The sequence below is a fragment of the Neoarius graeffei genome, chromosome 8 (assembly GCF_027579695.1).
Source record: "Neoarius graeffei isolate fNeoGra1 chromosome 8, fNeoGra1.pri, whole genome shotgun sequence".
In the NCBI taxonomy this organism is placed as follows: Eukaryota; Metazoa; Chordata; class Actinopteri; order Siluriformes; family Ariidae; genus Neoarius; species Neoarius graeffei.
The window spans coordinates 8606764-8634518 of NC_083576.1; the positions used below are offsets into that span (position 1 = coordinate 8606764).

General features: G+C 45.6%; 1 protein-coding gene across 1 annotated transcript; it reads left to right on the top strand.

The window, feature by feature from the left end:
• The first annotated feature begins 882 nt into the window (after positions 1-882).
• LOC132890361 (uncharacterized) lies at positions 883-21917 on the top strand. Its single transcript, XM_060927170.1, has 6 exons — positions 883-968; positions 1411-1761; positions 2053-2401; positions 2496-2599; positions 21646-21689; positions 21795-21917. The coding sequence occupies exons 1-6, from the start codon at positions 896-898 to the stop codon at positions 21915-21917; spliced, it is 1044 nt and encodes a 347-aa protein (XP_060783153.1). The 5' UTR covers positions 883-895.
• The last annotated feature ends 5838 nt before the right edge of the window (positions 21918-27755 follow it).

The window sequence follows — 27755 nt, forward strand, 5'->3', positions numbered from 1 at the left end:
CTCAGAGAGAGAAGGTTCTGGGTTTGAACCTCACGCCCTTCCTGTGTGGAGTTTGTACGTTCTCCTCGTACCTGAGAAGGTTCCCTCTGGGTGCTCTGGTTTCCTCCCACAGTCCAAAGACATGTGTTGTGGTCAGCTGGCTTCTCTAAATGATCCCCAGGTGTGAATGTGAGTGTGATTGGGCGTCTGTCTTTCTGTGTGAACCCTGAGATACAGTAGATTAGTGACCTGTCCAAGGTGAAGCCCATCTCTCACCCAGAGTCAGCTGGGATCAGCTCCAGCTTCCCTCCCGACCCTGAGGGATAAACGCTGTAAATAACGGATGGAACGGAAATACTTTTACTGAAGTCTTTAAAAATGATAGAAATGTGATCTCAATTTAATCACGAGACTCATTCATGACAATCATTATTTTTTAAATTATTAAACTTGCCTTTATAAAGTTCAGTTAAATATGAGAGTATTAGTCACTGCATTATGGTGCAGGAAACTAAAAAATAAATAAACAATAACACCCACAGAAAAAAAACCCAGAAAAAAATAGCTTGAATATTGGTCACGGTTGCAAAAGAGAGAGAAAAGTTCAATCAAACAGGAATTGATTTGCTCAATATCCTGACGTGAAAACATAGAAATAAAAAGAGGATTGTAGGCCTCATTTCCTCATCCTTGAAGAGGATGTTGAAAGAGTTGTGAAGCGTGTGTTCAAATACCTTGAGGAGGGGCCACAGTCTACTATCTACTGCTCTGCTTTCTAGTCTAGATTTGTGTCTCAAAAAAAAAAATACCCTGGAAGTCTGTGATGTCAGAGATGTGATGTGATGTCACACCATCAGTCTTTGCCCAAAGTGAGCAGTGCTCAGTTTGACCGTCGATCAGTGCAGCGAGAGGAGACATGCTGTACACAGAGCTCACACTGAAGATGATCACACTGATGTGGATCACAGTGATGCTTTTTAATCAAACTGGTAAGTGTGGATGGTTCATTATGTTTCTGCTCATCAGTGTGCCGCTGTAATAAGGATTACTGACACAAAAACAGTTTGTGATCTTCATATTACGGGGTTGTGTCTGGATGAAGAGCTGTTTTGAGGGAAATCAGAATTTTATTTAATCTTAAATGAAAGATTTTTCACCTTGAAAATTGATGATAAAACAGAAACAATACACATTTCTGTGCAACACAAACACAAACACTTTACACATCTCCTCTCTGACCTCCAGTCGCTGGTTAAACTGGAAATCCAGTTTATTCAGCACATTGCATTGAGCTTGATAATGTCAGTAATATTTAATGCTCATGTGATCTCATGTTACTCACAATATTACACCAATCTCTGTGAATTACTGGAAGAAAATATGTTTTATTACTTTTTTGTTCATGTTTCATTCTTTAACCATTTATATTAGATTCTGCACAGATAAATGACCTCAATCAGCCGAACCCAGTGATCGCTGCTGGTGTTGGTGAGAACGTGACTCTGCGCTGCTTTAAACTGCTGAAGGAAAACAGTGGAACTATCATCTGGTTCAAGCAAAAAGTCGGACAGGAGCCTCAGGTAATGGTGGCTGTTCAACATGAACCCAAATATATAGATGAGTTCAAGCCACCAAAATTCAGCATCGAGAAAGAAAAAGCGGGCTTCCATTTGAAAATTGTTAACGTGGAACCATCAGATGAAGCCTTGTATTACTGTGGACTTTTGTATTTCTGTGGACATTCAACAAGTTTTGAAAAAGGAACCTTTTTATCAGTGAAAGGTAAGAATTTTATTTTGTACGAGGTGAGAATGTACCTGTATGTGTTGAGGTTTTCTCTATTTGTATGACTGAAGCGATCGCTCTATTGGCAGGAGATTGTGATTTGGAGTTTGCTCAGATTAAAATGAGCACATTTATATATTATACTCTATATGTGATTTCACTATGGAAATATCTTTAGTGCTGCTGTTTTAGGAAACTAATCAACACTTCTGGACTGCATGTTGCATCTCATATAAGTCCAAAACGAACCAAACTCAGATCTCACTCTGTCTCTATCACTCTGAACAGGTGATGGAGATGTAAAAGTGTCAGTGATCCAGAGCGGCGTGTTGGACTCGGTTCCTGCAGGAGCGTCAGTGACTCTGCAGTGCTCAGTTCGCTCTGAGAGCAGAGCAGCAGAACACCAAGTGCTCTGGTTCAGAGCTGCTTCACCACAATCCCATCCTCAAATCATTTACACTCATCACAACAGCAGCCGTCAGTGTGAGAGCGGCTCTTCTACACACACCTGTGTGTACGACTTCTCCAAGAACATCCTCAGCATCAATGATACTGGAACTTACTACTGCGCTGTGGCCGTGTGTGGGAAGATCATTTTTGGGAATGGGACACGAGTACAGTTGGAGAACTCTCCAAAATTTGGTTGGTAGAAAATGTGTGAAAAATTCTGTAATTTTTCTATTTATTTAAGCCATTTATGAAATTGTTAATATGATCGGTGGTTCTTTTGGTCCTGAAGTGATCTACTTCGCAGTGGTGGTGGCAGTGTGTGTGGTTGTGATCTTTGCTCAAGCTTTTATAATCTGTAAAATGAGGAGCTGCAAACAAATCAGAGGTGAGCACATAAGTGTATTATAATATAATGTAGTCTGCCATAAGAAACAATAGAAGAGTCTAAGTCAAAGTGATTTGGATAAAAACTGTTGGAATTTATGAATTACCTTAAACATTTTCATTGGAAATTTTCTGTTTTATACAACCCTGATTCCAAAAAAGTTGGGACAAAGTACAAATTGTAAATAAAAACGGAATGCAATGATGTGGAAGTTTCAAAATTCCATATTTTATTCAGAATAGAACATAGATGACATATCAAATGTTTAAACTGAGAAAATGTATCATTTAAAGAGAAAAATTAGGTGATTTTAAATTTCATGACAACAACACATCTCAAAAAAGTTGGGACAAGGCCACGTTTACCACTGTGAGACATCCCCTTCAGGGCCGCTGACAGCTTTGGCTGGGCCCGGGACAAAATGCTCTGAAAGTGAGGACAAAGGCCCTAAAGTTAGGACACCGTCGCGTTACCGGGGGGGGGGGGGGGGGGTGTAAGAAAAACTTATTAAAAAAAACGTATGAAGTCAATATATATTTATTAACTTGGAACACCTATCAAAAAGAGAAATGTGGAAAATGATGGTCAAGACCATGTCAACAAGAAACAAAACATCACTGTAAAGTAACTGTAAAGAGTTGTGTCCATCTATAGACAATGAAAAAACAGTCTTTGCCATGCCATAGGCCAACATATTTATTCACTTGAAAATGACCATCAAAAAGAAAAAAAAAAAAAAGAAAAATCGATAAATGAGTCAAGAAACATGTAGGCCTACTGTCATTTAGCCTACTATACTGGCCTTGGCTTATCCACAGGAACTAAACTAAAAACAAAACATTGTTGTGTTCATTTATGCTCATCCAAAAAAATATCAAAAAGAAAAACATGAAAAATGACAGTCAACCATGTCATTTACATTTGGCCTATAACCTTACCTGTCAACTTTTGCAGAGCAGTCTAAACTCCTGTACGAGTGATGGTGTTTAATGGTGTGGAACAATTTAGTCAGCTCAGCAGCAGTGGTTTTGTCATCGATTGGGGTTGGTAGAGCTGGGGCAAAAAATGATGCTAAAGATGACTGTCCAGCACTGCTGGCATTCTCTCTGTGGCGGTCTGTGTCTGCGTGTCTGTCTATCGCACCTTTACCTCTGCTCCCCACATCAATGTCAATGCGACAGAGCTTGCAGAAGGCGAAGTGTTCTCCTTTTTGGCTCTTGCCGACAAAACGATGCTCTAAGCACCAAGCATTTTTAAAGGATGTCTTTTGTTTCGGCATGAGTATTGTTCAACAGCATGCGTGCCAACATTCATAGGTTTTTCCGTACAAACATTCGCACTGCGCGCGCAGCTCGGAGGAGCAAAAATCAGCCAATCGCGTGAGCGCAGCTTTTGAGTGACAGCAGCTTCCAGACAATCAGAGGCTGCAGAGGCTCCATCAGCTGCACGCGCAGCACGAATGTTTGTATACGAGAAATCCCTGTAGGCTATCTTTGCCTGTATGTCATCGCAGAATAGCAAGTGTAAATAATGGGCGGGGATTTGTGACGATTGATGCAACGGTGGCAGCTGAGGGTCCGAAATGAGGACAAAATGTAAAAAGTGAGGACGCGTGACAGACGTCCGGACAGACGGCTCTAAAACCGGACTGTCCGGACGAAATCCGGACGAATGGTCACCCTATCCTGACTTGTGCATGTTGGCAAATGGCACGCACGCTGATTGTTGAAGCGCTATGATCGAACGATGTTGTTTTTTTCCCCTTAATCAAAGAGTCAGACCAAACCATTTTTGCATTAGGGGTGGTAGGGGGTTCTTGACGCCTTTTTCAAAGACAATAAAGGCAAAAGATCTAGAAATCATTTATTGAATGCAAATATAGCACATTTCTCCCCCAAATCAACACATTTTGAAATGAAATAAAATAATCGCAACTTCATGAGAGCCCAGTTCTAGGCCCTCCCCATTCCTGGGCCCGGGACAACATACCCGTTTGTCCCCCCCTGTCGGCGGGCCTGATCCCCTTTTCTCTTTACAACAGTCTGTAAACATCTGGGGACTGAGGAGACAAGTTGCTCAAGTTTAGGGATAGGAATGTTAACCCATTCTTGTCTAATGTAGGATTCTAGTTGCTCAACTGTCTTAGGTCTTTTTTGTCATATCTTCTGTTTTATGATGCGCCAAATGTTTTCTGTGGATGAAAGATCTGGACTGCAGGTTGGCCAGTTCAGTACCCGGACCCTTCTTCTACGCAGCCATGATGCTGTAATTGATGCAGTATGTGGTTTGGCATTGTCATGTTGGAAAATGCAAGGTCTTCCCTGAAAGAACCGTCGTCTGGATGGGAGCATATGTTGCTCTAGAACCTGGATATACCTTTCAGCATTGATGGTGTCTTTCCAGATGTGTAAGCTGCCCATGCCACACGCACTAATGCAACCCCATACCATCAGAGATGCAGGCTTCTGAACTGAGCGCTGATAACAACTTGGGTCGTCCTTCTCCTCTTTAGTCCGAATGACACGGCGTCCCTGATTTCCATAAAGAACTTCAAATTTTGATTCGTCCGACCACAGAACAGTTTTCCACTTTGCCACAGTCCATTTTAAATGAGCCTTGGCCCAGAGAAGATGTCTGCGCTTCTGGATCATGTTTAGATACGGCTTCTTCTTTGAACTATAGAGTTTTAGCTGGCAACGGCGGATGGCACGATGAATTGTGTTCACAGATAATGTTCTCTGGAAATATTCCTGAGCCCATTTTGTGATTTCCAATACAGAAGCATGCCTGTATGTGATGCAGTGCAGTCTAAGGGCCCGAAGATCACGGGCACCCAGTATGGTTTTCCGGCCTTGACCCTTACGCACAGAGATTCTTCCAGATTCTCTGAATCTTTTGATGATATTATGCACTGTAGATGATGATATGTTCAAACTCTTTGCAATTTTACGAACTCCTTTCAGATATTGCTCCACTATTTGTCGGCACAGAATTAGGGGGATTGGTGATCCTCTTCCCATCTTTACTTCTGAGAGCTGCTGCCACTCCAAGATGCTCTTTTTATACCCAGTCATGTTAATGACTGTTGGTAACTCGCCAGCGCCCCCTATAACGATCCCACAATTTCCTTGCGCGCTCCACCCGGATGTGACGTGAAGTGGAACTGCTTTAACTGTATCGAGAGCGCCTCGATTCGCTCTCTCATGTTCTGACTACTGGAGTGGTCGGACGGACTGTAGGCACGCTCGCCTACAGTGTTGAGACTAACCGCTATTGTCTGAGAACAGCCTGTTCAAATTAGTTTCGGCCGAACTTTTGAACGACCCGCTAAGTTTCAGCGATATAGTGGTTTTGATTCTAAACCTTTGCAAAGTTTAACTACAGTTAAGTAGTTTTCCACGCTAAGAGGCATTTGCGGACAGCTTCGCTCCTCTCAGCCTTTTCCTCGTCGACGCATCACCGGAGGTTTCTCCTGAAGCACCGTGGGCCAGCTAGGCCTTCATCTCCCTGCTTCGTTAGCCGCGGTTGGACGCAGCGCGCCGCTAACCTCCTCTCCTCGGACCGCGACCCTCAGCGCGGACATCGGAGAAAGAACTTCCATCGCATTGAGTAGGCACTTGGGCAAATTTTTAATTTGTAGCTTATTCAGATGGTTGTTAGGGTCATGTTTAAGCTTTGAGCTATTTAGCATACCCGCTCAGACACGGAAGGTGTTTGTTTGTTTTTATTGTTTGTTTGTTTGTTTTTTATTGTTTGTTTTGGTTCTGTTTTTTTTTTTTTCTTTGAACTTGTTAGACAGGGTATCTTGCATGATATCTTTCCTTAACTCCATTGCTAGCTTCCCTATCTGATTAGCAGCGCAGCGACAAGTTTGTTATTTTAAGCTCCGAGGCTAGACCGCTACAAGGCCTAGTTCTCTCCATCCAACACCTATTACACACTCATATACACTCTCTCTCTCTCGCGTTGAGTTCTTTGCCTAGATAGTCTGTTGGAAATTGTTGTTAAGTGCAGTGTTTGGATCCAGCTGTAGCGTGGTCAGATTCTCCTTAGCAACTTATTGCTAGCTACCTCAGGGTGATACGCTAGCTGGTAGGCTTGTGTTCTCGACTAGGCCTGCAGGCGCCATCTTTCCGACGCCATTTTGATACCTTCCTCATTGAGTTACCTGTGATACGACACCTAGGCACTGACCGCCATTTTGTTTAAGCATTGCCAGAGTGGCTAGTCATTAGCATCTGCCCACAGATACCTACACAAAGCACACATTAGCCACAGAGCTAATCCTTTGTTCTATTTAGCTAACATTCCTTTGTTTTAGCTAACATTCCTTTGTTTTAGCTAACGACAAGCTAGGTCACACACACACACCCACCTCCACACACACGCACACAAGGGATTCTTTTCTTTTTTCTTCTATCTCTTTCTCTCTCTCTTTCCCTCAAATTTATAGTCCAGGTGTAATTGTTCCATTGTTTTGTCTTGTTATTACCTTTGCTGACATTGAATGTATTTTGAGTTTATTATTATTAGTGAGTAGTAGACAAATAAAAGCTAATTAAAATTAATTGCACTTTACTTGTTCCTGTCGTTTATTCACAAGGTCAACTATTTAGAACTCCTTTTTCCTTCAGAATTTAGCTTTTGTATACAACTGGGTTTCCCATCTAATACAGAGCTACCATTAATCTTGAGTGTAACCATTCACGGTGAGTATTAAGATTAATAATTTAAGATTTTATGAGACTGATCTTTATTTATAAATTGATTAATTTAATTATCAATTATCACATAATTTATAATTTAATTAATCCCAATTCAACCTACATTAAAGTGGTGCCCCGTGTGAGGCTTAGTTTAATGACCTTGTGAATCTCTCAACAATAACTTGTAAACTGCTGTATACCCAAAATCAACTGCCAAGGTATAACACAGATGACTTTAATGGTGAATCATTAACAGTGTGTTAATCACAGAACTGAAATTCAGCTGCCAACCACAGTTAGCTGATAAACTGGTTTAATTGATTAGTACATTAGAGTAATATCTAATCCAAGTACTTAATTAATATTATTAATAATAATCATTATTAACTAATTATTAATTGAGCTAATTAATACAAGTGAAACATTAGTGAAAACAAAGTAGCTAAGAAACCACATCAATTATTTAGCAACTTGGATTAAATTAAATTCTAACCTAATCAACACCTAGTATTAATTTCCTTTAAGTTAATTAATACATTTCGAACAAAATGTCGCGTTCCCCATCAAGGGAGTCAGAAGGGCCCCTCCTCTCTCTCTTCGACGTTGTAGGCGATTTAGGCCAAGTCCCGGAGGATAGGAGAAATTACTTCTGTGATCTGGACCAAAAGGCTCGCTTTGATGAAATACACATAGCCGTTAGGGAACTTAAGGAGCGTACTATGACTCTCCCAGAAGGGCTACCCAAATTGTTCATGATCTACTATAAGGAAATGGAACATGTGTGTATGACCCTCGAACAAGAGAAAAGAACACTAAAACGACAACTGGCCGAAGCTCAAAGGAGAGCAGAAAGCGCGGAGAGTAGCCTCGTGGGCCTGAGAGCCACACAAGATGAACTAAAGCGCGAAATAGAATACCTCAGAGAAGAAGTGACGCAAGCACGTCGCTCAGATGAGGGATCGGCCAAACCCTCCCAAGAACAGAGTTCCGCTCTGGAGGAGGAAGAACCTGAGCTTAGAACGGTAGATCAGACACCGCACTCAAGCTCAACTCGCGTGAAAGTCGCGCGATCGCCACCTCGTGGCGCTGGGAGTTTTTACTTTACTCCCCACTACACCCCCTCACGCTTCAATATCGCTGCAGCCTCTAGCCCGCAGAAAACGCCGCGCTACGTACCCTCAGACTCCTCTGACGGAGAGGCCGCCTACAAGCCGAAACGCAGACATAGGCGATATGAGAGCAGCTCAAATAGCGAAGACAGCGAGGACCCCTACGGGTCAAAATCAAAACGCCTCGTCGCAGAACGCAAAACTAGGATCCGCCAAATCGACGTCCTTGCGAAAGACATAGAGCGTTTTGAGCCGGAAAAACATAGACACCGAAGCGTTAATGATTATTTCCGGGAAATCGAGCGTAGCCTCCTGGACCTGCCAGAGGCTACGTCGCATGAAAAGGCCAGACTAGTCTGGAAAACTTTAGGTAGTGGCGTACGAGCATTCGTTGAGACCTTACCGCAGTCAGTCCTCGACAACTACAAGAAGATACGCAAGTACTTGAAAGAGGAATATTCGTTGTACGAGGACGAGACTGCTGCGACGATGGGTGCCATTCTGATCAGACAGAAACGAAGCGAACACCCTCGCGAGTACTACCGTCGGCTCCGAGCAGCGTACTTTCAGGGCAGAAGCGAGCCCGGGCTAGAGGAAGATCGCAACTTCAAGTCCCTCTTCCTCCATAACCTTCACCCGTGCATCCGTAACCAAGTAACACTCGCGTGTCGCCAGCGCCCCCATACTATGAGAGAAATGCGTCGCACCGCACAACTAACGTGGGAGACGTTCGTCCGACCCACAGACCGCCACGAGGACGATCCCAGAGTCCTCAGCCTATATGAGCAGGAAGGTCAGTCCTTAGGCCTAGAAGGGGATGAAGCCCCAAACCGCGGGCCCCCTTGGGCGAACCCAAACCCCGGCCACCAGACGTCGAGTCAACCCAAAGGTAACTGGAAAGTTCGACAAGCTGGAGCCAAGGGGGAACAGGGCCCCAACGCCAAAGGGCAAGGTAACCGCAAACCTGGCAGTCACGGCCCTAAATCTCAGAATAGCGGACAGTCAAGGCCCCATCGCAACTCCTCTCGAAGGGAGCGGAGCCCTAAGCTAGCTACCGCTAAACAAGCCAACCAAGAGCCGCTTGGGATGGCAGAACTGAGGGCTGAATTAGCACGGATTAAACAAGCCAACCAAGAGCCGCTTGGGATGGCAGAACTGAGGACCGAATTAGCACGAGTTAAACAACTGCTGAGCAATAAGAACAGGAAGGGTAAGCCGAGCAAGGACAGGGACGAACCGTCAGCATGACTAGGCCGGGACCCATCCCCACCACCACCGCGTGTCTACCTCGTGGGGTGGGGAAAGGACCCCTGCCCAATAGGCAGCGATGAGTTGAAACCACCCCCCCCGGTAGTGAAGCCTGACCCGCAGGATGCACCCCTGACGCAGTTTCTTGGAGATTTGGTTAGGAAAGGCAACGCCAAGCGTATCTATACCCCAGTGGTGGTAGAAGGCAACGTTTCCCTCCAAGCTCTCTTGGATACCGGGTCAGAAATCACCCTGATGTGTTCCAAAGTCTTTGCAGAGGTTTCTGATGCGCGGCGCGCGCAAGGTAGACCCATCAGAACCGAACGTTGTGACGTCAACTTGGTTAGCTTCACCCAGAATCAAGCCCCAGTAACAACCATTGCATGGTTAGAACTCACCTTCCAGGGCATGTCCATCACTCACCCCACTTACATCTGCTCTGTTGGTGTAGAACCGTTCCTCATTGGCCAAGACCTACTAGATAGGCTAGCGCCCCTCATTGACTGTCGTCGTGGGCAACTGTGGGCCCAGGTCGCGTCCCCACAGACCCCAGATCCTCGTCGTCACGATCGAGCCTGTTGCGATGAAGTTAGCGTGGAGGCTACTCCACCGATAGCTGAGTCAGGGCAGGTCCCCGAGAACCTCGAGACCACTCCGCTCCCCCCTGAGCCGAGTCAAGACGCACCAAACTCAACCGACACTCTTCTCAACCGCAACGCGCTTGATGGCCACCCGTCTTTCCTTTGCTTTCTTGGCGAATCTGCCCCAACCAGGTACTACCCCTGGATATCTGGCAACATTGCTGTCAACGGCGTCACGGCACCTGGCGTCAGGTTAGCGCTTTGGTCAGAGAAGTCAGCCATCAGCCAAACGTGGTTCGACATAGTGCGTCAGAGCACTCCTTCCGCTGTCTTTGTGCAGAAGAGCCACCGGCTACTGTCAGCCGAACAACCCCAGAGCCCCATCAAAGCCACGGGCGTCTGCGCCGTGTCGCTCGCCATCGGTCAGAGAGAATTCCTTCATTTCTTGAGTGTCGTCCCCGGACTTCCTGACCCACTGGTCATTGGGGCAGACATCTTGGTCAGACTGGGAGCCCAACTGGACCTAGTCAACCGGGTCATCTGGACCCAAGCCGACGCTGCTAAGCACCCGTTCCAAGCTGACCCGGAACAGATGCGGTCAGGACAAACGATTCCCCAAGCCTGCCATGTCGCTAGCGAATTTGACATCGTCATTCCCGCTAGGACTGCTGGTTCCCCTCTTAAGCTGGTCATCATGAAAGACCAACAGTTTCGTAGCTCCCAGGCGTTCTTCCAGCCTCTCAGATTCTTCATGGAGCTCGATTTAGCCGTGTGTGGGACTCCGCTGCTTGAAGTGAGTCATCGTTCCGCTTACCTCCTGGTTCAAAACTCCACGCGGGACGCCATCACGATCCCCGCCCGTCGGCCTTTAGGCCTTCTGATAGACCAGGCATTCCATGACTTTGAACTCACCATTCCAGTCATTGGTGAGCTGCCAACGCCGGACACTCATTCCGATCCAGTGGAACCTCCCTGGATCACTCTTCCTTTCCACATGATCCGCATCGAACCTCACATCATGCTTTGCGACGAGCGCATAGTCATGACCAAAACTGACACCCCGAAACACATGCTGGTGTACGCTCTTGCCACGCAATCGAGCAACGACACCCCTGCAACTGAGGTCGTCGATTCAGCTCTAGGTGAACCGTACCCAGGCTTCGAACGAGAAGTTCAACAACAGCTGGTGAAAGCTGACAGCCTGACCACGGACGCCCAGAGACGACAGCTCCGTGAACTGTTCTACGACTTCAAGGCGATCTGGGCGCGAGATTCCAATGACTGCGGAGTCACGGACATCCACACCGTCCGAATCCCAACAGATCCGAACGCTCCACCGACGTTCGTGCGGCAATACAAAATCCCGTTAGCCGCATACGACTCAATACAAGAAACACTGGACACTCTGCTGGAAAAGCAGATCATTCGTGAGTGTAACTCGACTTACAACTCCCCCTTATGGCCAGTGCTGAAACCGAACGGCAAGTGGCGTCTCACCATTGACTATAGGCAGCTGAACAAGCAAGTGCCCTTGTCAAGATGGCCCATGATCCATCTGGATCAAGAACTTGCCAAGATGAAGGGTGCAAAGTTCTTCTCCACCGCCGACGTGGCGAGTGGATTCTGGACCATGCGCGTGGATCCAGCTGACCAGCACAAGCTGGCCTTTTCCTTTGGGAACCGCCAGCTAACTTTCAACCGATGTCCGTTCGGCTACGCGAACTCCCCCGCTGAATTCAACATCTTCTTGCATAAGGCAATGAGCGATGCCGCAGCTCGTGGCAACTTGATCTATGTCGATGACATCCTCATTAGGTCACAGACTTTTGATGCACACCTCGAAGAGATACGCCATGTTCTGTCTCAGCTGTCCAGAGCAGGAGCGAAGCTCTCTGTCACCAAAGGGCAGTGGTGTCGCACCAAAGTCGAATACGTTGGACTGTGCGTCGGACCAGATGGCATTGAACCCCAGTCAGGGAGGGTGCGGGCTATCCAAGATATCAAAGCCCCATCCAACGTATCCGAACTCAGGAGCTTCTTAGGGGTCTGCAACTACTCCCGACAGTTCATCGAGGACTACGCGGAGATAGCACGACCGCTCACCGAGCTCCTCCGAAAGGATAAACCCTTCCAGTGGAGTGAGCCTCAAGAACTCGCGTTCAAGAGCATGAAGCAGAAGCTCTGCTCCGCTCCCTGCCTCGCGTATCCCGACAAAGACAAACCGTTCTTCTTGGAGGCTAGTTTCTCCACCCACTGCCTGAGCGCTGCACTGTCACAGCAGCATGACAAAGATCGCCGTGTCGTAGCATACGCCAGTCGGCCCCTCAGTGCTGTGGAGTTTAAATTTTCAGACTGCGAAAAAGCCCTGCTGGCCACGGTCTGGGCCGTTGAACACTTTCGCAGTTACATTGGTGGCCAGAAGGTGGTGATAGAGACCAATCATCAACCGGTCTTGTTCTTGAACAGCCAGAGGCTGAGAGAGGGAAGAGTTTCGAACAGTCGCATCGCAGCTTGGATGATGGCACTACAGGGCTACAACGTCGAGGTGAAGTACGCCCAGAACCACAAGATGGCGCTTGACCGAGGCCTGGCGGAATGCCAGCATTGCGACTGCGAGAATAGTCCGGATCAAACCGAACTAACAACCGTACCTGCTCTCCCCTCCGACCACCACTACTATGACGAGAACGTCTGCAAAGACCTCCCCACCGCTTACATAGATGGATGCTCATTCCATCATGAACGCAAAGTCCAAGCCGGTGTCGGTATCGTATGGGCGAACGGCCCTATACAAGGGAAATACCAACACCGACTTGGGGCTAAGACTAGCCAATATGCGGAGGTAGCAGCCGTGCTCATCGTCCTGCAACAAGCTGCCCGTGAGAACATCAAGCGGTTAGTCCTCTGCTCTGATTCAAATTATGCCAGGCATAGCTTCGTCTCACACTTTCCCTCGTGGAAGGTGCAGGACATGAAAAATGCAAGGGGCAAGGAAGTGAAACACTCCGAACTCTTCCTAGCATGCGATCGACTCGTAACCGAACAGGGAATGTGCGTCTATTGGAAGAAGGTGAAGGGACATTCTCAAGTCCCAGGACCTGACAAAGTCGGTAACGATGAGGCAGATGGCCTCGCCAAAGCGGGAGCCGTAGACGGCCCCCTTTGGGAATTTCAGCCGCCATGGCTTCCCGAGACGCCACGCCATGACGTAACCGCGATTACTCGCCGACAGGCTAGAGCAGGTCAAACTGACGCAGTACCCCAAGCAGGAACAGTGCAACTCGGCCGACTGCCCCAGGATGCCGACCTGGTGTCTATGCAGGAAAGGGATCCCGTGATCCACCAAATCCGTAAGTTCCTTGCGGACCCCGTGGCGTCCCCAATTTCCCCACAAGAGTTGCAACAGTCCCGAGACTTAAATCACCTTCACAATCTCAAAAACGGCTTAAAACTCGAGAAAGGACTCCTGGTGTACACACCACGCAACCAGGGACCTCCCCGGTGGGTCGTGCCCACAGATCATAGGGGGGTCATGTTGCAGTACGCTCACGACAGCCCGTGCGGGGGCCATAGGAACGCTCAGGCGACCTACCAGACACTCCAACAGATTGTCTATTGGCCCTTCATGATTCAGGACGTTACCGAGTATGTTAAAGGGTGCTTGATTTGCTGCCAATTCCGACCAGCCCAACCGTTGAACCGCGCCCCACTGCAAAGCAAAGGCATCTCATTCCCCTGGTCTAATCTCCAGATAGACTGGGTCGGACCGGTGCCGAAATCAGCTCGAGGTAATAAGTACCTCCTGACCGTCACTTGCGCGTTCACGAAGTGGGTGGAATGCTTGCCCGCCCCAAACGAAACCGCAGAGACCACCGCTCTCCTTCTTATGAACCATGTGTTCAGCCGTTGGGGCTTGCCCCTATCCATTGATTCCGACCGAGGTACTCATTTCACCGCAGAGGTCATGAGAGTGTTGTGGGAGATGCTCGGAGTCGAGGCAAAATTCCACATCGCGTATCATCCTCAGTCTTCCGGTCAGGTCGAACGCGCCAACCAAACCATCGTGAGCATGCTTCGCAAGTATGTGAGTCACCATGGCAAAGATTGGGACATCAAACTCCCTCTGGTGCTGATGGCCATTCGGTCCACTCCTCACCGCACCACCGGAGTCACCCCGTTCGAAATGATGACTGGCCGTGAAATGGTTCTTCCCTTACACCTCCTCTACCGACCAGAGGACCTAAGCGTTGCCACTGCGTACACCGCACACCAGTACGTCACCGACTTGCAACGCCACTTGCAGGCCACATTTGCGTGGGCCCAGGAACACCTCGAAAAGAGTGCAAAAGGACAGAAAGCTTACTACGACAGAAAGGCGACACACCGTGAGTACGAAGTAGGCGACAGAGTCCTATACTTCAATTTCACCAAACCGGTAGGAGTAGCCAGGAAATTCTTACCCCGTTGGTCCGGCCCTTTCGAAATCGTCGGTAAACTGTCCCCCGTCGCCTACCGCATCAAAACTTCGAAGCCCAGCCAGGCGCCTTCGTATAGATGGGTCCATAGCAACCAAATAAAGCTTTTTGAGCAGTCCACACTCCATAGGGGGGTGGACAAACAGTAAGTTATAGCCTGCCCAACTTAGTTGCATGCCTCTCAATCCATAAGCGTGCATCTATAAGTAACCACCCTTGTTACCACTCAAATCGGAATAACAAACTCCTGTATGTTGCAGAAATCCAGGGTAGACTACTAACTCAACAGGAGGAGCTGCAGGGCCTAGGCAAAACCCTGCAGGGAACCATACTAACCGTTAACATGCATTCTACATTAATCAAGAACACAGTACATGCCGTAGACAGGCTAGCAGCAATCATGAGAAGCGAAGTCAAGTACGTCCGAGTAATCCGAGACCTAATGCAGGACCTGATGAGAGAAGTAAGTAGCTCTCTCAGCACCCTGAGTGGAGGTAAAATCCCACCATATTTGATACCCCTCAGCATGGTTGACAGCATACTCCGATCTACTACCACGACTAACGTTTACTCATCACAGATTCATCTGGCTTATAGTCTTGGCAGTGCTATCCCCATTTTTGTGAACCCTCAAAACCTAGAAATAGGCTTCATCCTCAATCTCCCCGTTATTGAACGGCAAAACATATACAGAATCAAATCTGTCCTTAATGTAGGTTTCTGGAACAACGACGTACACGTACGTTTGCAGACACCTTCCACCATAGCCTATCACGATGACAACCCCTCTATCTACCTCGTCCCTAATTTAGACATGTGCACCTCTACCAAAGATATCCACTGGGTCTGCCCCAGCAATCCCTTTATCCGAGACACCACAGACCGTCTCTGTGGATTGACAAAAGTCCCCGAGCAGAAGTGTGCAGGCAAATTGTCTATTAAAGATGAAGGAATAGGAACTAGAGTAGAAAGAGCTGGTAATCGGTGGCTAATCAACACTCCCCAAACTGAGATTCTGGTATCATATGATCAACATAACACTGCCACTAGAATGAAGATCCCTAACGAAACCTCTCTCCTAAGTGTCCCACTAGGAGCCACTGTTCACGTTGGTGACATCACCCTCCATCACCTTAGCGCTGACCAGTATGAGACCGAGATAGAAATGCCCGATGCCTTCCCAGGTCACGAACTTGAGATAAACTCCACCCTCCAAGCACAACTACTGCTGGAAGGGACCAAAACCGTGCAATTCGATCTTAAGCCCACTGGCATCGCTACCACTTTCTTGAATAACCGCGCAAACCCTTCGTCCGATCAAGGATCTTTAATAAGCCGAATTGCGCTGGGATTTCTAGCTAGCGGTTGGGTTATCACAGTCTTCATAGCCATCACTCTACACAGGTACATACTGACACTACACCGCAAACTGGACAAAACGATCTACGCACCTGAGAAATTAGATCGTGGCATTGTCCGATTCTCCATCAGGCCTAAGGCCTCCACTAACTTTCTTGAAGAGTAGGCTTGCTAACACGCTAACTAACCCCTCTTTTCCATTTTCCTTTATGGAGTTTTGATTATTTTTGTTTGCTGTGTGAAATATTGTATGTAGAAGGTAGTTAAGTAGCCATAGTGTAATTGTTTTCATGTCCAAGTGCCTATGCTTTCATGCCCAAGTGCCTATGCATCTTATGGACTGTATGAAATGAATTGAACTGTTGAACTGTGTCTGAAAGACTTTTCACAGAAAGGACCCTTGGAACTACCTCATTGTGGAACTACCTCATTGTGGAACTACCTCATTGTGGATTACTAGGGACCGTGGGCCGCAGACTAAACACCATGTGCCCATAGGGTATCACTCCTTTCAGCGCCTATGGCCAAGGGGGGGAATGTTGGTAACTCGCCAGCGCCCCCTATAACGATCCCACAATTTCCTTGCGCGCTCCACCCGGATGTGACGTGAAGTGGAACTGCTTTAACTGTATCGAGAGCGCCTCGATTCGCTCTCTCATGTTCTGACTACTGGAGTGGTCGGACGGACTGTAGGCACGCTCGCCTACAGTGTTGAGACTAACCGCTATTGTCTGAGAACAGCCTGTTCAAATTAGTTTCGGCCGAACTTTTGAACGACCCGCTAAGTTTCAGCGATATAGTGGTTTTGATTCTAAACCTTTGCAAAGTTTAACTACAGTTAAGTAGTTTTCCACGCTAAGAGGCATTTGCGGACAGCTTCGCTCCTCTCAGCCTTTTCCTCGTCGACGCATCACCGGAGGTTTCTCCTGAAGCACCGTGGGCCAGCTAGGCCTTCATCTCCCTGCTTCGTTAGCCGCGGTTGGACGCAGCGCGCCGCTAACCTCCTCTCCTCGGACCGCGACCCTCAGCGCGGACATCGGAGAAAGAACTTCCATCGCATTGAGTAGGCACTTGGGCAAATTTTTAATTTGTAGCTTATTCAGATGGTTGTTAGGGTCATGTTTAAGCTTTGAGCTATTTAGCATACCCGCTCAGACACGGAAGGTGTTTGTTTGTTTTTATTGTTTGTTTGTTTGTTTTTTATTGTTTGTTTTGGTTCTGTTTTTTTTTTTTTCTTTGAACTTGTTAGACAGGGTATCTTGCATGATATCTTTCCTTAACTCCATTGCTAGCTTCCCTATCTGATTAGCAGCGCAGCGACAAGTTTGTTATTTTAAGCTCCGAGGCTAGACCGCTACAAGGCCTAGTTCTCTCCATCCAACACCTATTACACACTCATATACACTCTCTCTCTCTCGCGTTGAGTTCTTTGCCTAGATAGTCTGTTGGAAATTGTTGTTAAGTGCAGTGTTTGGATCCAGCTGTAGCGTGGTCAGATTCTCCTTAGCAACTTATTGCTAGCTACCTCAGGGTGATACGCTAGCTGGTAGGCTTGTGTTCTCGACTAGGCCTGCAGGCGCCATCTTTCCGACGCCATTTTGATACCTTCCTCATTGAGTTACCTGTGATACGACACCTAGGCACTGACCGCCATTTTGTTTAAGCATTGCCAGAGTGGCTAGTCATTAGCATCTGCCCACAGATACCTACACAAAGCACACATTAGCCACAGAGCTAATCCTTTGTTCTATTTAGCTAACATTCCTTTGTTTTAGCTAACATTCCTTTGTTTTAGCTAACGACAAGCTAGGTCACACACACACACCCACCTCCACACACACGCACACAAGGGATTCTTTTCTTTTTTCTTCTATCTCTTTCTCTCTCTCTTTCCCTCAAATTTATAGTCCAGGTGTAATTGTTCCATTGTTTTGTCTTGTTATTACCTTTGCTGACATTGAATGTATTTTGAGTTTATTATTATTAGTGAGTAGTAGACAAATAAAAGCTAATTAAAATTAATTGCACTTTACTTGTTCCTGTCGTTTATTCACAAGGTCAACTATTTAGAACTCCTTTTTCCTTCAGAATTTAGCTTTTGTATACAACTGGGTTTCCCATCTAATACAGAGCTACCATTAATCTTGAGTGTAACCATTCACGGTGAGTATTAAGATTAATAATTTAAGATTTTATGAGACTGATCTTTATTTATAAATTGATTAATTTAATTATCAATTATCACATAATTTATAATTTAATTAATCCCAATTCAACCTACAATGACCTATTGCCAATTGACCTAATGAGTTGCAATTTGGTCCTCCAACTGTTCCTTTTTTGTACCTTTAACTTTTCCAGCCTCTTATTGCCCCTGTCCCAACTTTTTTGAGATGTGTTGCTGTCATGAAATTTCAAATGAGCCAATATTTGGCATGAAATTTCAAAATGTCTCACTTTCAACATTTGATATGTTGTCTATGTTCTATTGTGAATACAATATCAGTTTTTGAGATTTGTAAATTATTGCATTCCATTTTTATGTACGATTTGTAATTTGTCCCAACTTTTTGGGAATCGGGCTTGTATTATATATTATATACTGCTTGACCCCTCACTCAACTTTGATCCCCATATTAAATCCCTCACCAAGACTGCTTTTTTTCCACCTCCAGAACATTGCCCGCTTTCACCCCTTCCTTTCTTCTAGCGATGTTCAAACTTTGGTCCACTCCTTCATTATGTCCCGCTTAGATGATTGCAACTCCCTTCTCATTAGCCTCCCTACTAAATCCTTTCAGAGACTACAATACATTCAGAACTCTGCAGCGAGGCTCATCACCCATACTAAACCATCTGCTCATACTGTATCACCCTGATTCTTTCTCACCTTCTCCAGCTACCTGTTCTGTCCCGAATTAAGTATAAAATCTGACTACTCATCTTCAAAGCACTCTATAACCTTTCTCCTTCTTACATCTGTGATCTTCTGACCCCTTACACTCCATCACACTCTCTCAGATCCTCTAGCTATAACCTCCTTGCTGGTTAGACTCTCTTCCTAGACTCTCTTCCCTGCATGGCAGGTCCTTCAGCGCCATGGCCCCCAAGCTTTGGAAGACCCTCCCACAACCCCATCATGACTGCTCTTATCTTCCTTTCTTCAAATCTCATCCCAAAACCTTTCAGTTTCATGAACACTTCTCATCCATCACTGCATAAACACACCACTCTTTAGCAACTTTGTGTGTGTGTTGTTTTCTTTGACCTATGTAAAGCATTCCTGAGTTTAAGAAAGGCACTATATCAATGTAACTTATTATTATTATTATTATTATTATTATTATTATTATTATTATTATTATACAGTTAGGTCCATAAATATTTGGACAGAGACAATATTTTTCTAATTTTGGTTCTGTACATTACCACAATGAATTTTGAACAAAACAATTCAGATGCAGTTGAAGTTCAGACTTTCAGCTTTAATTCAGTGGGTTGAACAAAATGATTGCATAAAAATGTGAGGAACTAAAGCATTTTTTAAACACAATCCCTTCATTTCAGGGGCTCAAAAGTAATTGGACAAATTAAATAATTGTAAATAAAATGTTCATTTCTAATACTTGGTTGAAAACCCTTTGTTGGTAATGACTGTCTGAAGTCTTGAACTCATGGACATCACCAGACGCTGTGTTTCCTCCTTTTTAAACTCCTGGGTTGCTTTGGCTTTATGTTTTGGGTCATTGTCCATCTGTATTATGAAACGCTGACCAATCAGTTTGGCTGGATTTGAGCACACAGTACTGTATGTCTCTGAATACCTCAGAATTCATCCGGCTGCTTCTGTCCTGTGTCACATCATCAATAAACACTAGTGACCCAGTGCCACTGGCAGCCATGCATGCCCAAGCCATCACATTGCCTCCGCCATGTTTTATAGATGATGTGGTATGTATTGGATCATGAGCTGTACCATGCCTTCGCCATACTTTTTTCTTGCCATCATTCTGGTAGAGGTTGATCTTGGTTTCATCTGTCCAAAGAATGTTCTTCCAGAACTGTACTGGCTTTTTTAGATGCTTTATTAGCAAAGTCCAACCTAGCCATTTTATTCTTGAGGCTTATGAGTGGCTTGCACTGTGCAGTGAACCCTCTGTATTTACTTTCATGCAGTCTTCTCTATATGGTAGATTTGGATATTGATACGCCTACCTCCTGGAGAGTGTTGTTCACTTGGTTGGCTGTTGTGAAGGGGTTTCTCTTCACCATGGAAATTATTCTGCAATCATCCACCACTGTTGTCTTCTGTGGGCATCCAGGTCTTTTTGCATTGATGAGTTCACCAGTGCTTTCTTTCTTTCTCAGGATGTACCAAACTGTAGAGTTTGCCACTCCTAATATTGTAGCAATTTCTCGGATGGGTTTTTTCTGTTTTCGCAGCTTAAGGATGGCTTGTTTCACCTGCATGGAGAGCTCCTTTGACCGCATGTTTTCTTCACAGCAAACTCTTCCAAATGCAAGCACCACACCTCAAATCAACTCCAGGCCTTTTATCTGCTTAATTGAGAATGACATAACGAAGGAATTGCCCACACCTGCCCATGAAATAGCCTTTGAGTCAATTGTCCAATTACTTTTGGTCCCTTTAAAAACAGGGTGGCACATGTTAAGGAGCTGAAACTCCTAAACCCTTCATCCAATTTTAATGTGGATACCCTCAAATGAAAGCTGAAAGTCTGGACTTTATATCCATGTCCATTATATAACTATAACTTGAATATGTTTCAGTAAGCAGGTAAAAAAACAAAATTTGTGTCAGTGTCCAAATATATATGGACCTAACTGTATAAAGGTCCACATAAACATTTAAGACTTTGTGACTATCTTATTACGATACTGGTAAAATAGTAACTAAAATATGACCAAACACAAAAAAAGGGAAGTGGCCTTTTTTGCACAGTACTGGGCAAAAGTCTTAGCACACGATGTAAAGAAATGCTGTAGAGCAAAAATGGCTTCAAAATAATGAAATTAAATGTTTCAGCATTAAAAAAATTACTATAAACAGTAATCAGTATGCCATAATAAATGAAACAAAGTCAATATTTGGTGTGATCTGAAATTTCCTTTGCTTTAAAAAAAAATAGTCGTCTCAGGTCCAGTGAGTGCAGTTTTATGGGGAAATGAGCTGTAGGTTTTACTGAGCATCTTACAGAACCAGCCACAGTTCTTCTGGACACTTTGACTGTCACACTCGCTTCTTAGTTTTGCACCAAAACCCAGTTGCCTTCATTATGTTCTCTTTTTTTTTTTTTAATCTGAAAAGAAAGTGCTCTCTTATGGAATATGCTGCTCAGATACAAACTTTTTTTTCTGTAATATTTAATTTTGTGCCGGAAAAAAAATGAATGTTTGGAAGTCTAAAATGTTTTTGTAATGTTTTGACTAGATAATGAGTGTAGAAATTATAAAATAGAAATCTATAACAGAGTTTGCATGAAAAAAAAAACAATTGGATGCCTCAGACTTTTGCACGGTACTGTATATATTTATTTCTTTCGACAGTGAGATCTCAACAAGATTGTGTGGCCGAGGAAACACCCAATCAGGTAAATAATCTTAAATAATATTTCCATTCTCTCAGGAACAAACTCCTCGATTTCTCGGTGTCACTGTGATGACTGAGATCTCTGTTTGTCTGTTCGTTCTCACAGGGTCATGATGCAGTGGAGCTGAATTACGTGTCTTTACATTTCAAAAAGAACAAAACGAAAAGGGTGACAAGAAAGAGAGAAAAACCTGATTGTATTTATTCTGATGTGGCTTCTGGTACCTAGATTATATTTCTAATTTATTTCATTTAATGTATGAAAGAGTTCTGTTTTAAGATTTACTTTTCAGAAGTGAAATTTATTCCATGTGTGGTGAATTTTCTCTTGTGCACTGATTCGGATTGTGAGATTCGATCTGAGGACTAAAACCTAATGTATTTGTCTGAGCCCGTTAGGGGTTGCCATACATTTTTTTTTTTTTATCTGCATGTTTGATTTGGTGTCAGTTTTACACCGGATGCCCTTCCTAATAGAGGTCTGCGCGGGTCGGATTTTTCAGTCCCGCTCCCGCTCGCGCCCGCATTGTGCAGTCCCACTCCCGCCCGCGCCCGCAAAGAATTATGATTTTCAGTCCCGCTCCCACCCGCGCCCACAAAAAAATTATGATTTTCAGTCCTGCTCCCGCCCGCGCCTGCCATATTTTGTCCCTCTCCTGCCCGCAAATCCCACATGATGCAGACGTTCACGTTATTTCTCAGGAAAGTTCTTGTCTTGACACAGCGTGATGGTGCCCCGCCCCCTACTTTGAGTGGATTTGAGCATAAATATCTACAGCTCACATTTGTTATTGTTTACCTTGTTTCTGAATTCAGCATGTAGTATCTCTAATAATAATAATTAGTACTGTCTAACAATTAAAATATTTAATCGCAAATCGCACATTTTTATCACATGAGAAAACATTGTAATTCTCTGATCAGCATAAAAAAGTGAATAGGCTTGCTTTGTACCAATGTTTTTTTTTTTTTTATTGCAAAGCAGAGCTAGTAAAAGAAGTGAATTAATTTACTGCTTGAGTTAGTCTACAAATTTAATCAGAGAGACATGTTACACAGTGGTGGTAGGCTTGACTCAATGCTATCCCAGAAATCCTTCCTGTAATATGCAAATTTGATTTGCCTCTGATTGGACAGCCAAATTTGCATATTACAGGAAGGATTTCTGGGATAGCATTGAGTCAAGCCTACCGTCACTGTGTAACCTGTCTCTCTGATTAAAGTTGTAGACTAACGTAACAAGTAAATCAATTCACTCATGGTTCTCTTGCTAGCTGGGTGTGAACTGCAAGTCATTAGAGTGATCAAAGAATTTCTTCTTAGAGTGATCAATGGCAAGTTTAAGATGCCATTTCTCACTCAATCTGGCAATCTGACTTTCTCTGCAAATTTAGGCATCTTAAAATGTTTTTATTAATGCCAAATAAAATATCCAGCACAAATTATATATGATAGACATAAATTAATAATTTATAAATTTTATTTCAAGCACGTTTTTAGTTAGCGGGACTGCAGCTTATCACTGCTCCCACCCGCGCACGCATATGTGCACTTCCGGTCCGGTCCCGCCCACGCCCGCAATGAGCTTTCAAAATTTGTCCTGCGCCGCACTGCTTTGCAGCGGGTCCCGCGAGTCCCGCGGGACTCCCGCGGGAGTGCAGGGCTCTACTTCCTAACACAACCCTGCGGGCTTGGGGCTGGCACTAAGTATGCCCTGGCTTGTGTGACCCCAGTGTCTGGGTATTTAACTTAATCTGGATGTCTTTGAACTGTTGGGGAAACCGGAGCACTCAGAAGAAACCCACACAGACACGGGGAGAACATGCAAACTCCACGCAGAAAAGTCTTCATCATCTGTGAGGCTCAAACCCAGAACCTTCTTGCTGTGAGGCAACAGTGCTAACCACTACACCACCATGTGTGAAGTTCTTCACAGCAACCCACCAAACAATTTCTTCTTGGAGTTAACTTTGTGTATAATGATGTTTTGTGACAAAAAATTGACACACTTGTACTTGACGCGTACTTTATATCTACAATGGGACATTTTTAAAAGAATTAAGCACATCATTATAAAATTAAATCCAAGTGTTTTTTTCAATCACAAGTGAACACAAGTTGGTGACAAATTTCATTTCCTGCTCTTGTGGTTAACTGCTCTGGCTGATGGTGTCTAAAATAAAACTCAACACTATCTTCATGTACATATAGTTTGTCAGGTTTTATATTCTAAACATTTATATATAACATACTGACAGTTAAAGGATTTTGAGCAAACTATATTAACTCTTTTTTTGTTAAACTTCCAGAAATGAATTTCTTGAATTCGAACGTCAAAGTAATAACAGGTCTGAGTGAACAGCTGTGACTTTTTATTTTCAAGTGACTGATGGCGATGTTTTCAGAAACACAACGCTGCAGAGTCGCCGAGTCGCCGATCTGCAAACTGAGCTCTTTATCAGGCTGATAAACTCCTGACTTGGTGAGGGATTGTGCAATATTAGGTTACTGCACTACAAACTGTGTACTGAAAGTGCTCATCTTCACCATACAACACTTTCTACTCGTACCAGTCTGAAATCTGTCCGACCCAATTTCACCAACATTTGAAACGTGGACACCAACTTAGACCACCATTATCACAACACTGCAATTTAATCTCTCTTGTACTCAAAGTACATCCAGGACTGCACTGTCAAACACAACACCAACACCATTTTACATTTGCTCAGTTTGACATGACCGTTATAAATCTTATATCGAGATGAAACACCTGAGAAGGTAGAAAGAGGTGTTCCCTCCTGCATCCTGGTGCTTATCTCATCTCATCTCATTATCTCTAGCCGCTTTATCCTGTTCTCCAGGGTCGAAGGCAAGCTGGAGCCTATCCCAGCTGACTACGGGCGAAAGGCAGGGTACACCCTGGACAAGTTGCCAGGTCATCACAGGGCTGACACATAGACACAGACAACCATTCACACTCACATTCACACCTACGGTCAATTTAGAGTCACCAGTTAACCTAACCTGCATGTCTTTGGACTGTGGGGGGAAACCAGAGCACCCAGAGGAAACCCACGCAGACAACATGCAAACTCCACACAGAAAGGCCCTCGCCGGCCACGGGGCTCGAACCTGGACCTTCTTGCTGTGAGGCAACAGCGCTAACCACTACACCACCATGCTGCCCATTCCTGGTGCTTATAAAAACTGTAAATGTTTACAAAACAAGGAAATTAGTCTTATTCTTGAGTTCAGGTGACAGGAAACAGAACACTCTGAACAAACCATTTGGAGATGCTCATGCATCTGATCTCAAATGATCCACCAACACAACACACACAAGAAAGCCTAGCTCCACCTGTACCGTCTCAGAAAGCTGAAAAAGTCAGAGCTGTAATCAGTGTTTACCCCTTTATCAGGAATTGTAATATTCTCCAGTATTGGAAAACAAGAAGATGGAGAATAGTCAGAGTTTCTACCCATCCCAACCACAGACTCTTCTGCCTACGAGCTTGTGGTAAGAGATACTGCAGCATTTGAGCCACAACAACAGACTCTCGAACAGCTTCTTTCCTCAGGATGGAAACATCATAAATGTTTAGCTCTCAGGACTCAAAAGCAGTGTAGTAATCCCCGATGTGGGTGGAGCACAAAAGCACGGCAGGCAAGAGTTCGTGTTCACACACACGCACTTTATTGAGCTTTTCACCTTTCTTTCTTTCTTTCTTTCTTTCTTTCACTCACTCACTCACTCACTCACTCACGCACACATATGTTGTGGTCGGGGAGCGAATTCCTCTTTTCTCCTCTCCCCCTCCCTTTATACTCCATCCCTGCAACACACACACACACACACAAATTGACATCAGGTGTAATGACCTAGCCACTTACCTTCCCTGACCCCGCCCTCCATTCACAGACTGCTGCTTGGCCATGCCCCCGCTGCCACATACCCCCACCGCCCGACTCAGGCCGGGGAGCCATCCGGCCTGAAGCTGACTCCCCCCCCCCTGACGGGACAGGAAGTCTGCCACCACCATCTGTGCCCCTGGCCTGTGGATCACCTTGAACTTAAATGGCTGGAGAGCGAGATACCAACAGGTGATCCGCGCATTGGCATCCTTCATTCGGTGGAGCCACTGGAGGGGCGCGTGGTTCAAACAGAGAGTGAAAGGGCGTCCCAGCAGGTAGTATCGGAGGGCGAGGATCGCCCACTTGATGGCAAGACACTCCTTTTCAATTGTGCAATATTTGCTTTCGCGCACCAACAGCTTTCGGCTGATGTACAGCACCGGGCGCTCCTCACCCTCCACCTCCTGGGACAAAACGGCCCCCAGCCCCCTGTCCGATGCATCAGTCTGCAAAATAAAGGGGAGAGAGAAGTCAGTGGAGTGTAAAAGTGGCCCCCCACACAGTGCAGCTTTTACCTCAGAGAAGGCCTGTTGGCATTGCTCCATCCACTGGACCAGATCTGGAGCCCCCTTTTTAGTGAGGTCGGTTAGCAGGCTGGTGATGTCCAAATAGTTACAGTAGGTATAAACCTACGATAATAGCCAGCCAGCCCCAAGAACCGCCTCACCTCCTTTTTGGTCTTGGGCCTCGGGCAGGCCACAATTGCTGCAGTCTTGTTAATTTGGGGATGCACCTGCCCATGACCCACTTCCACCTGCCCAACTGCACACTTTTTCGGGTTAGCTGTGAGGCCCGCTTGCCTCAGCGACTTTAGAACAGCCCTCAGGTGTTCCAAGTGCCGCGGCCAATCATGACTGTAGATTATTATATCATCTAGACAGGCGGCCGCGTAGGCAGCATGAGGGTGGAGGACCCTGTCCATAAGCCACTGGAACGTAGCGGGGGCCCAAATAACCTAAAGGGGAGCGTGACAAATTGGTGTAAACCAAACGGTGTGGAAAAGGCCATTTTCTCTCGGGATAGAGGAGTCAAGGGGATCTGCCAATATCCCTTGGTTAGATCCAGTGTTGTATAAAAGCGAGCAGTGCCTAACCAATCAAGCAACTCATCAATGCGAGGCATTGGGTACACGTCAAATTTAGACACCACGTTGACCTTTCTATAGTCCACACAGAACCGGACCGACCCATCAGTCTTGGGAACCAGGACCACTGGGCTGCTCCAGTCACTGTGGGACTCCTCGATTATGCCCATTTCGAGCATGGCCTTGAGTTCATCCCGAACCACCTTTTTCTTGTGTTCGGGCAAGCAGTAAGGGCGGCTACACACTACCACCCCCGGGGGCGTTTCGATGTGGTGTTCTATGAGGTGGGTACGACCCGGAAGGGGCGAGAACACGTTAGAAAATTCCTTCTGCAACTTGGCTACCTCCATGAGTTGGGTCAGCGAGAGGTGGTCTCCACAAGGGACCGGAGTGGCCTGAGATGTTATCTTTTTTACCTCCGGCCCCAGCTCTGCCTTCTCTGGGACTACCAATGCCAATGCCATGGGGACCCCCTCATTCCAGTGTTTTAAAAGGTTGAGGTGGTAGACTTGCAGTGCCCCGCCCCTATCCATTCGCTTTACCTCATAGTCGACGTCCCCGACTCGCCGTGTGACCTCGAAGGGCCCTTGCCACTTGGCGACTAATGTAGAACTCAACGTGGGCAATAATACGAGTACTTTTTCTCCCGGCATGAATTCTCTAAGGTGCGTGCCCCTGTCATACAGCCGGCTTTGATGTTCTTGTGCCTGCCGTAAATTCTCCTGGGTTAATTGCGTGAGGGTGTGGAGTTTTGCACGCAGGTCAAGAACGTACTGGATTTCATTTTTACTCTGTGAAGGTCCCTCCTCCCAATTTTTCTGCAGCACATCCAGAATGCCACACGGCTTACGCCCATATAATAATTCAAAGGGAGAAAACCCTGTGGAGGCCTGCGGGACCTCTCGTACTGCGAACAACAGGGGTTCGAGCCACTTATCCCAATTATGCGCATCTTCACTAACGAATTTCTGGATTATGTTTTTGAGTGTCTGGTTGAATCGCTCTACTAATCCATCCATTTGTGGGTGATATACACTGGTGCGGATGGACTTAATCCCCAGTAACCCA

What these genes read in the sequence shown, in the direction of transcription:
- LOC132890361 (XM_060927170.1), top strand. Translation starts at nt 896, where the DNA reads ATGCTGTACACAGAGCTCACACTGAAGATGATCACACTGATGTGGATC. An exon ending in GATGCTTTTTAATCAAACTG is followed by an intron (nt 969 to 1,410) that starts GTAAGTGTGGAT and finishes CATTTATATTAG; the next exon opens with ATTCTGCACAGATAAATGAC. An exon ending in CCGAGGAAACACCCAATCAG is followed by an intron (nt 21,690 to 21,794) that starts GTAAATAATCTT and finishes TCGTTCTCACAG; the next exon opens with GGTCATGATGCAGTGGAGCT.